This window comes from Monomorium pharaonis, unplaced genomic scaffold (assembly GCF_013373865.1).
Source record: "Monomorium pharaonis isolate MP-MQ-018 unplaced genomic scaffold, ASM1337386v2 scaffold_257, whole genome shotgun sequence".
Lineage (NCBI taxonomy): Eukaryota > Metazoa > Arthropoda > Insecta > Hymenoptera > Formicidae > Monomorium > Monomorium pharaonis.
In genome coordinates this window covers 1-14,217 of record NW_023415535.1, presented here as the reverse complement: position 1 = coordinate 14,217, position 14,217 = coordinate 1, and the positions used below count along the sequence as shown (strand labels likewise).

The 14,217-nt window shown below is 45.7% G+C and overlaps 1 protein-coding gene and 1 long non-coding RNA gene across 2 annotated transcripts; one reads left to right on the top strand and one right to left on the bottom strand.

Moving 5' to 3' along the window:
* The first annotated feature begins 38 nt into the window (after nucleotides 1–38).
* On the top strand, nucleotides 39–12,265 carry LOC105839860. The gene is made up of 7 exons (XM_012686458.3): nucleotides 39–955; nucleotides 4,352–4,568; nucleotides 4,779–4,882; nucleotides 5,079–5,270; nucleotides 5,428–5,573; nucleotides 5,699–5,825; nucleotides 6,177–12,265. Exons 2-7 carry the CDS (start codon nucleotides 4,400–4,402, stop codon nucleotides 9,654–9,656), a joined length of 4,218 nt encoding a protein of 1,405 aa, XP_012541912.2. The 5' UTR covers nucleotides 39–955; nucleotides 4,352–4,399; the 3' UTR covers nucleotides 9,657–12,265.
* Nucleotides 12,038–14,143, bottom strand: LOC105839864. Its single transcript, XR_001139343.3, has 2 exons — nucleotides 13,934–14,143; nucleotides 12,038–12,446 (listed from the first exon to the last, which is right to left on the bottom strand). It is a non-coding gene; the product is annotated as an uncharacterized LOC105839864 (long non-coding RNA).
* Between the last annotated feature and the right edge of the window lie 74 nt (nucleotides 14,144–14,217).

Sequence of the window (14,217 nt, the reverse complement as noted above, 5' to 3'; positions counted from 1 at the left end):
ATCAATCGCGGGTTTGAAAAGAAAAGTCGTTTCAGTTTTTGACACGAGGTAGTCAGACGTAACGCACGAGGCTCCCGCCGCACGTGCGAGCGGCAAACGTATCTCTTTATATACTCGTTCGCTTCCAACTCCCTTTGACGTCTGCGATGCGTCACGCGGCGCGCAAGAATACTACAAATGTGCAATCGCAGAGACGTTCTCTATTATAAGTTGTTCGCTATATAGATATTGCGAGCCACACGTCTCTCGCGCATCCACCTACGCTCGCCCGTCCACCCGCAGCTGGCAAGAGAAACGTATCTCATTACACCCACTCTCCCCTCTCTCCCCTCCGCCCTTTCCTCCCTCTTACGGTGGTAATGCGTCACAGCGACGCCCGCGTCGCGTCGCGTCGCGTCGCGTTGCCTCGCTCGCGCGTGCTCCCTTCAACCCCCAGCGGAACCGCAGCCATTGTCGGAGGGTCGGTCGGTCGGTCGCGGTCGGCTCGATTCTTCGCGAAACGCGCGTCCACCGTGCGCGTAACACACCCTTCCGTCGCGCGAATACCCCCGTGTGCGTGTTTGTGTGTTTGTGTGCGTGCGTGCGTGTATGTGTGTGAAAACCGACAGCGAGCGCGAACGAGCGAGCGAGCGAAAAGGGAGGCAGAGGAAAGGGAGTGCGAAAAGGGAAAAAGGGCGCGCGAGGCGATCAACGACGCGGGGCGATGTGAGAGGAATCCGTTCGGCGGCGCGATGAGACGCGAACATCCGCGCGACGCCGATTTTGCGCGAGCACCACCAGTACCAGTCGACGCTGCCGTCGTCGTCGTCGCCGCCGCCGCCGCCGATCCCGACCCCGTCATCGACCTCGCCGCCGCCGTCGTTGTCGCTGCCACCGCGCTGCTGCACCCCATTGTCGCCGATACAACAGCGTATCTCACCGCGAGCATGAAGTTTCCGCCTCTCTCATGACCCAGGTGAGTCTTGGAAGAAAGATCGTCTACAACGTCGAGATCCACGTCCTCGTCGCGAGTCTGTCTCCCTCGCGCGAGGTGACGGTCTCGCGGTTCGCGATCAACGCGATGGCGGCCACCAACGCCGTCGCCGGCCCGAACGGACTCGCGTAGGTAGTATCTCCTCGCGCGAAGAAATTGATTTTGTATATTTAGGGACAAAGAGTACCGCGGTACCGTTGATATGCGTGATAAACTTGATATGGTCTTATCGGTACCGAGTGTAAAGTGGTCGATAAACTTGCGCTTCGCGTTCTGATTGCTCCGATCGCGGTGGCTTCCGCGGGGTTCGTTGGTGTTCCGGGTTTTCCAAATTTTTCGGATTTCCTAAAGGAATGTCCGAGATCCTCAAGTCCGCTTGATTTGCTATATCGGCGATCGTCAAATCGGACAGCGGTAGCTCGAAACGGCGGTTCTCAGTCATTGATGTAGAGGCAGGCAGCTTGCATGAATGAATAATGGCGCCACATCGGGTCGTTTTGAACGCGGTGACGCGTTCGGTGCTGTGTTACAGACGAAGTCGATAGTCCGCGCTTGTTCCGCGTCGATTACACACGATCGCGAAATTTCACATCCGGATTGTCGAATCTTCCCCGTCTCTCCGTGATCCGAATTTTCGAAAACAGAAATCGACCATTGTCGTTAAATTTCGATTGTAAAATTATTAAAGTGTCACGATAAACAATAATTATTAGCTACGATTAATAAAATTATAATCAAGCCCTCAGATAGACTCGTCTAAGATATGTTACATGACGGCAGGGTGAATTATATAATTTGTTATATTGTTTGCACGTATATATAACATTTGTTGCAATCGCCTCGCTCTCACAATTAATTCTATCGCTTGTTTACTCGACATTACGAAACGTAATACCTTCTTTACTCTCCCTCGCCATTGTGCTCCCATTGAAATAATTCCTGATCTAATCTCATTACACCCATATTAGACACGTATGAGATAACGATTGCTGCGCCTCGCGCGCTCAATTAACACGTAACCGGGAACTGAGAGGAAAATGAGGGAGAGAGAGAGAAAGAGAGAGAGAGAGAAAGAGAGATGAATGCGCATGGATGACGTGGTAATTCCAAGTGTCACTGTACAAATCGGTAGAGGCACCTCTCTATTTATCATATTTCGTATGTAGGGCGGCGCAGATAAATCGATACGGCGGCACTTTCATTCATGGCTGCCTCTCTCACGGTTGGCACATTGCCGTCGCTCTACGTACCACCCACGCTGTCGAGACCAACACACACTTACTGTCCAACCGTTACATAGCGTGTAGTCTAACCGTGGTGGCACAGTGGTTCTCCGTTTGATCGTGGTGGGGGGGGTGGGGGTTGGCAAACATCGTGTGCAATCTCGTGCCGCGGAAATCTCGTTCTATAGTACAAAGCGCATGTCGATCGTTGGGTCGTTTCACGCCTCAACATATTCGGACAGGGAAAAATCTGTAATTTGGAAAAGGAAGAGCCTGGTGACAACGACCGTGCACGTTGACGTCTCGTTTTTTTTTTAATTAGTTATAAGCGATAGTAAAGCTAATTAAATAAATTTGTAATCCACGCTCGACGCGATCAGCCCTTAGTCCTTGAACGGACAGGCGACGTTTCGTGACGTAAGCAGTCGCGTGGGATGCATTTCACATTCTATTTATAAGTCGTTGTCATTAGTAGCATGTAGATGAGCATGTCTCTCTCTCTCTCTCTCTCTCTCTCTCTTTCTTTTCTTCTCTTTCTTCTCGACACAGGCGCATAATAGCCTGACAATAACTCAATCGTTGGAATTGATTGCAACGTGAGAAACGGTAAACGTATATTCGCATATCATTTCTCCATTTGCATTATTCTTACTGCGAGAGATTTTATATATTTCTCAAAGCCCGAAAGTCCAGAGAAAAAAGAAAGAGACGCGTGAAAAGTCTCGAGGAAGCCAAATGCTTCCCGCGGCTCCCTTAGGAATGAGCTCCCGTAGAACTCTTTGCGAGTTAACAATCGCATCTCGTGCTGTGCACCGCCGCTGCATCATCCCCCGGAAACGAGCAACAGCGCGCACGTCGATATTACGTCGACGTACATCCGTTCGCCCATCCGTCCATCCATCTATCTATCCATCCGTCCGCGCCCGGCCGTTCGTTCGCGTTGAGTGACGACGGTTGACATTAGCCGTCGCGCACGAGGCATCTGGTAGCATCCTTAAATTAGTTAAACTAGTGCACCGAGAGAGAAAGAGAGAGAGACAGAGAGAGAGAGAGAGGATAACCCAGTTATGCGAAAGGGGGATATCGAATAAATTCACCGCGCAGCCGCGTATCGGATGTCCGCGAGACGAGCGACGACGCACACACATGTATTCCGCGGTTCTTTCGCCGCACGCGACAAAGATACGAAGGGTACCGCGCGATGTACAGGAGAGGAGAGGGAGCGTTCGCAGGGAGTGGACGCGGGGAAGGGTGCGCTGTTCTTTGAAGTCGGTCCACCTGCCTCCGACAGTGTTCGCCACAGCACACAATGCGGGGGTGGCGGTGGTGGCACGAGCGATGGAGAGCAGCCCTCGCGCCAGGCGGATTTTCCGCTCGGTGACGCTCGCCAAAGGATCTATTTAAAGGATCGGTTCGGTCGGCTGTCTTCGGTCGCGACTTCTGACTTCCGAGCCCCCTTTGAAAAAGGCCGCCGCGATAACGCCGGTGTCCCCTCGAATTCGCCTCGCAAAAACTCTCATTCGTAACTCGCGTTCCCCAATGGAAAGGAGCGTCGTCGATCTCATGACGTTTCTAGATGTCTGCCAGGTCTATCTGCCGCACAGCAGAAAGAAATCTCGAACTCTCTGCACGCTCTGGGCGATCGTGACGTTCATCCGCACGGAGGACACCGGCGGCTTTTTGCGATGGTGCCGAGTGTACACAGTGCCCCGTTTGCGGTATCGCTCGGATCGCCCGAAGAAAGTGGAAAACGCGGAGAGATGCAGGCCCGACAAGTTGCTACTCAAATTGCTGCAGGATCTGTTCTATTGCGGATGCTTGCCGCCCTGCGAGATCGGTCTATGAGCGATCCGAGATGCGACGTGCATTATCGCGCGGGGTTAACGGTGTCAAGGCGGCACGAGAAAGTCCCACGCGCTGCTGTTCGACAATCTGGATGCAACAGGATGCAGTCCTGTGAAAATCAACCAAATAACTTGACGCTTTTCGGTATCCGGTTCGTAATCGAAGGATAATATCCTTTCGCTCAGTAAATACCTCGGATACCCCGTTAGATTTTCACGATCCCATCAAACTGTCTTCTCGAGCCTCGAGTGCCCTTTTAATCCTCGGGATTTTGATCGTTCGATTTAGAGAGCTAAATGTTTCTGTGCAGCATCGTGAGCGCACATGTGGACGAGGGTAAATCACCTTAACGAGAGGGATGTCTGAGAGCGACGGAGAGCATGCAGCTCGCTCGGTGGCCTTAGAGCAAGCCTACGTCCACGAAGTATACGAGCAATGTGCCGAGAAGACTACGCAAAGTAAACACTGGCCACGAGTATATCAGTTTCTGCAAGAACTCGAACCGGGTGCCCTCGTCTGTGACATCGGTCAGTCAAAAAAAGAAACATACTTTACGTGAGACTTTTTTCTTAATGGTTTTCACTGGCTGTGTCGCAAACGCTTGTCAAGTACATAATTCCGGCGAAATGTATTTATCGTGTAGTAGGTTACATAAAATTAACAGAGTTTGTGCGTCCGATATACCGTATAGATCATACTCTCCGTGCAAGTAACAACGTTATGTCTGCATTACCTAGGTTGCGGCAACGGAAAGTACCTCAGCGTAAATCACAGCGTCTTCAAGATAGGGGTGGACCGATGCAAGCGTTTCACGGATATCGCGCGCGAGAAGGAAAACGAGGTGCGTGCCTTTATCAATTATATGTAGGAATAAAAGCTATTTATTTTTAAGCTAATTGTACTTTATCAATTAATCTCTTTTCTATATTTTGTTGAATTTGTATATTTTCTGTGCAAAAGAATTAAATTAAAGTGATGCAAACGAATGTAATTTATCCTTGAATATGGTACTCACGGAATTACTTGTTGTGTGTAAGGTTCTAATCTGCGATAATTTGGCTCTACCATTCCGAGAAGAAAGCTTCGATGCGGTGCTGTCGATCGCCGTGGTGCATCACTTCGCCACCACGGAGAGGAGGGTACACGCGTTGAAGGAGTTGGCGCGGGTTCTTAGAATCGGGGGTCGACTCGTTATATCCGTCTGGGCTATGGAACAAAAGCATAGAAAGGTAAGATTACTTCTCTTAATTTATTTATTTTAATTTAAAAAAATTAATTGATCTTTAAATAAAAGAATTATTTAATCTTTCTCAATTGTTCCCTTTCGACAACAAAATATCTTAAATCTCTAGAATGGATTACAAATTATATTGTATACATTCACAGTTTGAATCGCAAGATGTTTTAATACCATGGCCCAAATCACATTGCATGAGCGCAGCATCAGATGGGACGAATCATTCGAGCGTGTCAGAGGGTAATGAAAAACGAGATGATGATGCTGTACAGAAAAATCCGTCATCCTCCAAGAGGTGAGTGTTTTTGATAAATTATCGATTATTGGAAATATTGTAACAAGTTCAGTTTCGTCCCCGGAACTTTTGCATTTCCCGTAAATATCACGTGTAGGTCATATAGCTATCATGATTTGTTTCAGAAATAGCCAACGAAAATGTAAAAGCAAGAGTTATTGGATCGATCCGATATTCAGCTTATCGCCATCCACCAGTAGCCTCTCTAGCCCGAATGAGACCTGTTATAGTTGTTTCCGGCGAGCGTTGCAGGTAAATAGATGAGCGAGTAAAAGGAAAGAGACCGAGAATGATTACCTATGTAAATACAACATTTTAAGCCCGAATATCTGGCGAATTGACTGAATTTTTGGTAATGTTTCGAGAAGTTTCTTTATTGATATCACTATCACTTCCCACAATACTAATTATTTAGTTGAATGTCAAGAGTTACTCATTCTTTGTATTCATTTAAACTTCGTCACTTGGCTGCTACTATTTTGAGGACAAAAACCTTTGAGAAATTATTAAACTTTTCCTATTTAATCGCTGTTTTGAAATTGTATTATGTTTAACTATCCTTATTATCGCTCGTGATTTATAAGTTTGCACGATTATTTTCAGAAATTAGCGAGGAGTAGACGCGGGGGTGGAGGTCGTGCATGGTTTCCTGGAAGTTGGCAGAGCGGTAGTAAGAGCCGGCGGCACTACGATCCTGAGGACGCGACCGACGTGGACGACCTGCCAATCGAATTGCGCCGCGTAGAGACCACACATACGCTGACAATGACGAACAAGCATTCCGCGGACACGTTGAGCATCAAATCCAAAAGCTTGGGCGACATCCTGGAGATTGAACGGCTCGATTTGGTGCGTTCCCGGTCCAGCATCCCGGGCTTTTATTCAACGTCCGAACTGATCCTGGACGAGCGTTCGGTGTCGTCATCGTCGAGCGGTTCAAAGCCGCGGCTGGTGAAGCAGAAGTCGTACGTAGAGGAAATCGGTTTGGAGAATCCCGAAGACACTGCCATTGAAAACCTGATCAAGGACCTCCCGGATTTCTCTTGCCAGTCATTGCGCAAACGTAGCGTACCGTTAAAGCAGAGCTCAATGAACGAGGAATTGATGTCGGCGGAACGGCTGGAGGAGAAAGAACGAGTGCGCCGAAATATCATGAAGCAGGCGTCGTTAAACGAGGAGCTCATCTGCAAGTGGCGAACATTCGAGGCGCTCAAGGATTCGATCAGTCCAGTGGGCGCCAGTCGGCGTTTCCAGCTGTTAAAGAACGGGCTCACCAGTAAAATCAAGCGCTCCACAACGAATATCGAAAAGGTCTCTAGCATGTCCATTAAGAACGGTTTCGTTCGGATGCTGCAGGGATGGAAGTCCTGCGAGAACGAATCGACGTCCGCCTCTACGGCGGAAGCGACAACGAAGCCGAAACCAACGGACAATAAGGTACAACCGGTAACAATGGTGAAACGTAGCATCGAGGGTGTCGAACGTCGTCTCTCGCGCGAGGACGGCTCGGACTCGTCCAAGGACAGCAGTCTACAGAGCGACACTAGCGTAGACTCCGAAGACAGCTTCGCGTCTGTGATTTACGTGCCGAAGCAGGATGTCACTGTCGCGGCATCGCCGGCGCCGTCGTCGGTCAATGAGGTTCCTTCCGCGCCGCGACCGGCGGCATTGCAGCTCGGCACGACTTCGGCACCGCCGTCGCCTCGTGTTAAGCAACCACTGGACAGTGGTCAGTCATCTAGGTTCAAAGTGATCAACGTGTCACCGTTGCTGAAGCAGCAATCGACTATTACGAATACAAGTACAAGTACGAATGCGAGTGTACATCTTGACGATGTGACGAAGCCTAATGGACCGACCGTCGTCTGTAAGGAAGCGCCCGATAATATTTTACAGGCACCGCCGTCAGAAGGATTCCGTCTTGTATCGGAACCGATGCAGCCGGATGTAGAGCCAGACACCACGTCGTTGATACGTCCCTTGACCGACGTTACGAGCAAGATAATCGGTCGCGAGCCGATTGCGAGTGAAGACGACAGCCGAAAAGCCAGACTGAATCAAATCAAGGAGCTGCTCATAGCGAAGCCAGGCTTTGCAACACGCGCCAGACCGTCGTTTCCATTGGTCAGGCGTGCCTCTACGGCGGCTTCGGGTCGTCTGGAGACAGTTACAAGGATTTTGCCGCGTTTGTTGTCCCTGGAATTGTTTAATCCGGAGACTGATGACTTGGACAGCGATTCCAGCGGTGTCTCATCGCCAGAGTCAGTCGGTTCTGTAATCAGCGTTACGTCGGATGAACGGTACATCGCGAGGAGAGAGGCTGAAGAGAGGAAGAATAACGCACAGACAGACGAGAGTCTTTCCAAGTCGAACGGAGATGATGTATCGAAGAGGACGAGAGAAACGGAAAGTAGTATACGTGACGACGAGTCATTCAGTATGGGAACAACAGCGTCACTCGAGGACTCAAACACATCTCTGGATCCTCCACACGACGACTCATCCGCGGATTTCGAAGATGACACGCCCCTCGCGGTAACCGAAATGATGCGTGACATTTCTCAAGATAATTTAGGAACAGACATGATCTGTCCTATGCATTCTTCGTCGCGCATTTTTTTGGAAAACGGAAAGTCCATCTCCTCACAGTCCATGAGGCTTCTGGAGGCCGCTGCCAACGTGGCGAGCTCGCTGGAGGATGCCGTCGAGACGGCGATTCAACACAATGTCCAAGTGGAACAATTCTCGCAATTTTCGCAGGTTGCACAACGACGGAATAACGACGAAATCTGGCCGCAGTCGAGTGTGCGAACGCGAGCGTACTTGAAGCAAGATTGTAAATCTGCTTCGGTAGATTTGGGTGGTTACGCTGACGAATCGAGCAGCGATCTTATACGAGATATCAGTCGGTACTGCCAGAACTCGTCGTTCGATTTTCTCGAAGTCTGCCAGACGTCGAGGACCACGTCGTCGTCATCAGATGTCGCGGAAAATAACTTGGATGCGCAATCGGACACCGCAGTGTCCTGCTGGAACGAATGCAATCAGATACCCAAGGAAACTTCATGGATCGTAAACAAAGCATACGACGGGAGTGGACGCGACAAGATGGCTAATATGGTTCAGTCTAAGTCGACCCCCAAATCTTCCAGATCTCTTTGCGAGGATACTCTTTTCGAGTCCGAAATTGACTATAAATTTCCATGCAATTCCAAGTACGAAGTTGAGCCCAAGCTCGAAGCTGAGCCCAAAACTGCATTCATATCCAAATACGACGAAATGTTTAGGGTCAATCACGAATCCGAAGAGAAATTGAAAACTAAAGTCGAGCTTGTATCCAGATTCAATCCCGAGTTCAATAGTAATCTCACAAGTAGTGACACCAAAAAATCGTTTATCAATGCTGAAAGCACGCTCAGTCTCCAATTGGGAGCAGGACCTAAACCTAACGTTAATCAGGAGCATTGTCGCTCCGCCAACACTTCGTCGTTGCTGCGCAGCAATTCGGATGACACGTTGGATTTTGTAATGGTATCGAAGACGGGCGAGTTCGAGGAGACAGTGGAAAACTCGAAGGTGACTGGGAAATGGCGCTCTACTCAAAGCGGATTGTCGATGGACTCGAACGACGTGGGCGATTCTCTGCTAGAGAATACAGCGACGAGCCTGAGCGATGGCAGCCAAGCAGAGTCGACAGCGAGACTGTTCACCGGTAGCACGGTGTCATTAGTATCGAATCCAAATGTAGAGAGCACCCGTCGGAGTTCGGTGGAGCGACGAAGACTGCAAGAACGCGGCCGTTCGTTGGACGAGATGTCGAGCGAGACGAAGAGGCGAGACGCCGCGAGCTGCCGAGTCACCGCAAGCACTAACACCCTGAGCAACGCCTCATCTCAGGAATCGTTACCCTCCGACCGTGGCGGCGGTTCCATTACCTATCACCAATATTATCACGTCTTTCGGGAAGGCGAGCTGGATCAGCTGATCAACAAATACGTCGAGAACCTGCATATCATTTCATCGTATTACGATCACGCCAGCTGGTGCGTCGTCGCGGAGAAAGTTCAGGTCTGGACTATATGACTTCGGATACGGATCATCGTGTGAAGGACCAGCGGCTGCCGCGACCAGTTCTCCGCCACTCATTTTCGCCAAGTTGTACCGGGTGTCTCGATAGGAGATGTCAGCCAGAAGGGATCAACTAGGTTTCAACTTTATGAAAATTCGCATCTACTTAGTTTCACTTTTCAGTCGAGAATAGTTTCCAGTCTAATTTAAGAGAACGAATCACAAATTTGAGAAACTGGGAAGATACAATTCCTAAATCCTTTAATTTTTAATGTTCAACACGGTTCGCACCATTTAGGATTTGGATTAGGAAACGACGCGTTGGAAAGAACTCTTACTTTCGAGATAAAAGTACTGATCCCTCATTTTTGGGGCACACAGTACATTCCGGTGGATGGGATTAGTTGCGAATAAAGCACGAGAAATCTCGGTGCGAGGCTTACGACTTTAAATCCATAGATCTAAGAGTGCAAGGATCTCAAATTTTAGGGGTCCAAGAATCCAAGGATTTAAAGGCTCAAAGATTTCATAATAATCCAAGTTAACGTGAGTTTAATCACGAGTTGACTTTCTAACGGTCCGTTCTCAAAAACTCTGCGACGACCTATATCGCTATTGAAATATCGCTTTGCGCTCGTTGAACATTCCTTTCACGTTTGTCTCATCACAAGATTTCTCTGTCCGTGATGTCACTGAAGTGATGTGTGATGCAGGAATATAACGTTAAAGTAACAAGAAAGATTAATGATGTTAACGAACCAACATAATTAAATTGATATATCATAAAATATTCAACAATAAAATAAGGAGACTTTAAAAGAACGGTTATCGATTCTTTTAGTTAGTTTCTACTTCTGATTATTATAATAATTTTTCATGTTCACGATTCGTTTGGCTATAGCTTCACTTCAGGGACGTTTAGGACTGTTCATTTCATTTATCGGACTCGCACATCTCGGAACAACGATTGCAGAAAGCACGATTCTTCGAGGGCACACCAAAGTAGAAGAGGGAGAAAAGGTGTTATTTGCTCGAAAGGTGCTCGACTTCCTCGAAGAGTGGTGCGATCTGAATGTACTTGCGTTAAGCATAAAAGTTCAGAAAAATTCAGAAACGGCAATTGGCTCTCAACTGTGGAGCATATTTTCTAGCTTCTCGAGGAACCGACAATATCCGAACGCTTGAACGTAGATATACCTCAATAATGCGAACGTTCCACTTCCAGAAAATGTATACATGCGTACTATACATGCATACGTTTTACACACACACGTCTGTCTGCGTATATACACGTACTAGGGTGTCCTTTATTTGTAGAAAATTCTCGCGCTGTGATAAGAAAATCGCATTGGCGAATTAATTTATCGGCAACAAAATTAGATCAGTGAGAGGTAACATTTTAAATTTGTAAAGGAAAATGTGTCAGAAGTGAGATATTTGCAATAATAGGACATAAGCAATTAAGGGATATCCTAATGCACATACTCCTGTCTACACACACACATACACACACATGCATACACACAAAACATACGGCATACGTACGTGATACATATATATTAGGATATAAGAATTCAAAGATCCAATGATCTGAAGATTGAATGCTTATATCCTTGGATTCTTCGCCCTAAGTTCTTCGATTCCTCAGACCGTTATTGAAATCTTACGTTATAGAACACTCTTATTACACTGACCTCCTTTGTTCCCGTGAATGCTCACTTCTTTTGAAATCCTTAGTTTCCTTGTGATCGAAAGTCCTAAAGTCTCCCTTAGATTTGCAATCTTTTTAAGCCTGAAATACACAAAAAATATTCTATAGCCCGTTTATTATATTTGACAATTTTTTAATTCATATAGTAAGGCATTCGACTGAAGATCCAAGGATCCAAGCATCCGTTTACGGTACCGTATACTCACACGTCGCATAGAGCAGGGCATAAATGTAATCTAAGCTTCGTTATTTTTATGATCTCAATTAATTATCGTAGTCGAGAATGAAATTTTTATCGCGACCCTTTAACCGGTGAACCGAGTGCTAGAAACAGATATCTGCAATGAAATTGCCGAACGAATTCCACGATATCATAGGATAAATTCTCGTAAGATTATATATCGAAAGAGTGATAATAGATGTTCGTATCAGGTCGCAAAAGTTAATGCAATATATTAAGGATTTCTTTTAGGACGAGGCGGGTTACTTGTCTTTTGTAGTTTTCGATGTACAATATGTGGCAGCCGCGTATTAAAGAAAAAGAAAATATATGGATAAGTCAGCTTGGGGTTACTGGTTAAAGGGTGCAGATTCGATCGGGAGGAACGAGCTAATGTTCCGTTTCCGGAGGACCGTTCGATTAGCCAGCCGCATTTAACAAGTAGTCAACAATGTTGTTTTTTTAATTTATGAAATAATTTTCGTATCTGTTTCGAAGGAAGAAACGCGTATCAGAAACGTGCGTGCGTGCGTGTGTGCAAAAGAGTAATGTATGCGTGGAAAAGAGAGAGAAAGAGCGCTCGAGAAAGAGAGAGAGAGAGAGAGAGAGAGAAAGAGAGAGAGAGAGGGTAGACCAAAAATCTCGAGAGAGAAACCGGTGTAAATATGTAAAATAAAGTGTTCCTGACGTAAACGCACAGAAGATCGTCAGAAGGTATAGCTCCGTCAAGCGGTAATCTCGCATGAGAGTTCTTCCGCTCTGTCGGCTATCCTGTTTCCCGTCCTTCCCCATCGTCAGATTTTTAGGATGCTGCGGGATAAATACAGGAGAAGAATCAGGTGCCGCTGGTGTGTCCGACTCGTATTCCGGGATACTGTGAAATAAATTGAGAGAAGAATCATATTTTAATAAGTAAACAACGACTGACACGATGCTTAACGCGGTGTAAATATTAACATAGAGTCATATTCGGCACAAGATCCCGCTTTGACTGCGAAAAATGTGTCAGGGTTCGAGAATCATTTCTACTTGGCGTGATTGGACACGAGTGAGTGTCTTGACCTTGGATGGTAACCAAACTCTGATTAACTTGGAGATAGCCGGTTAATTCGACCGGTACAATCACTTATTGCAAAACTTCTTTCTCAGCTATACAACGTTTTAAATTCAAACTTTCCTTTCTCTTATATAAACAACATAAAATTAATTGTTCCATCTACGTTAACAAAGTTACAAGTATGGCTTGAGATAACTTTTGATTAACACAGTCTTAATTAAATAAAGTTTTATTAAATGTTATTTTTTCAATTCTTACAGTGCAGTATGAAAAAGAGAATTTTATAACTTTTTTCTATTTAAAATGATTAGAAAATTTTAAAAAATTTATAAATATAAAAAAAGATCATCAATACTGGCATATCTTTATTGTTTATAATTGTTTAAACAAAAATTAGAAATAGAACTTTGAAAACATAAATGTAAAATGTCTTCTAATCATATGATATAGCAGTTTTTATAATAAATGTTTTCGCAACATAAATGCATAAAAATTAAACTTGTGAGAAATTGGCCTCCAAAACCAGCATAGCAGGCAATAATGGCAGAATTCAAAGATGATGTAAAATGATTTAATATTATCAATAATACTGTTCAAACTACCCAGTAAACACAGAACATAGCAGCAACATTGCGGCAATGTTATAATATTGTAGCAATATTACAGCAATATTAAAAAATTGTCGCAATGTTGCTGTAATGGTCTGTGTTTGCTGGGTATGTAACTTTAAAGAGAAATCATGCAAATTTCATTCTCGTTTATTAAAAAATTTGTAACAGATTTTATTAAAAAAGGCCTGTATAAACTATAAGTTTTAATTTCTTTAATTATTTAAGATTATATTTTTATCAGTAATACAGTACAGTAATGTTTGGTTTCCAAAAAATAAAGGGATGCTGCTTTAGAAGGCCAATATTGATGACCTCCCTCTATTTTCAAGTTTCTAGAACAAATATCCGACATCTTAACAAAAAAATAAAATGTACAATTTAATTACCTTTAAAGTTTCGAAAAAACTTTCGTAAAGAAAAATGAATAGAAATTGGTCGCAAACAGAATACCATAAGGGTCCAAGGATTAAAGTACCAAAAATGTAATGCCAAAACTTGCTAAATTTATAATAAATTAGTACTTGGATAAAGAAATTCATCCACCCAATGGTAATATTTTAAGGTTAAGTCAATCAGAGCTTCGATCGAGGGCATCTCCTGACCGTATCACCTCGATTAACGTTCCCGCCCGTAGCTACAGATCAGGAAAAACGTGAGTTTCGTAATGCCAGTGATCGACAATATTATACCTACTCGAAGAACGCGCAAAACGGATACTTCCGGCTTGCTCGCGAAGTAACGGTCGTCGCTCTTGCCTCGCAAACGGAGTATAGTGCACCATAACGGATATTCATAGAGCGCGGCAGTACTCGTCGGTATTCCGTCAGTGACGACCGATAATGACGGAAGCGTGGCACTTGCGCGAGATAGAGAGCAGGTACGGTACTCGTCGAGAGGATGAGATCGATACTTGGACCTGCAGTCGCAGAGATGACGACGTCTAGGCGGAATTATTTCGAACGTTGGATTTTCCAAGT

Excerpts from the sequence above, each read along its gene's own strand:
- LOC105839860 (XM_012686458.3), top strand. The coding sequence starts at position 4,400 with ATGTCTGAGAGCGACGGAGAGCATGCAGCTCGCTCGGTGGCCTTAGAG. Across the intron at positions 4,569-4,778 it reads TGCCCTCGTCTGTGACATCG|GTTGCGGCAACGGAAAGTAC; the intron begins GTCAGTCAAAAA and ends TGCATTACCTAG. Across the intron at positions 5,826-6,176 it reads GTTTCCGGCGAGCGTTGCAG|AAATTAGCGAGGAGTAGACG; the intron begins GTAAATAGATGA and ends GATTATTTTCAG.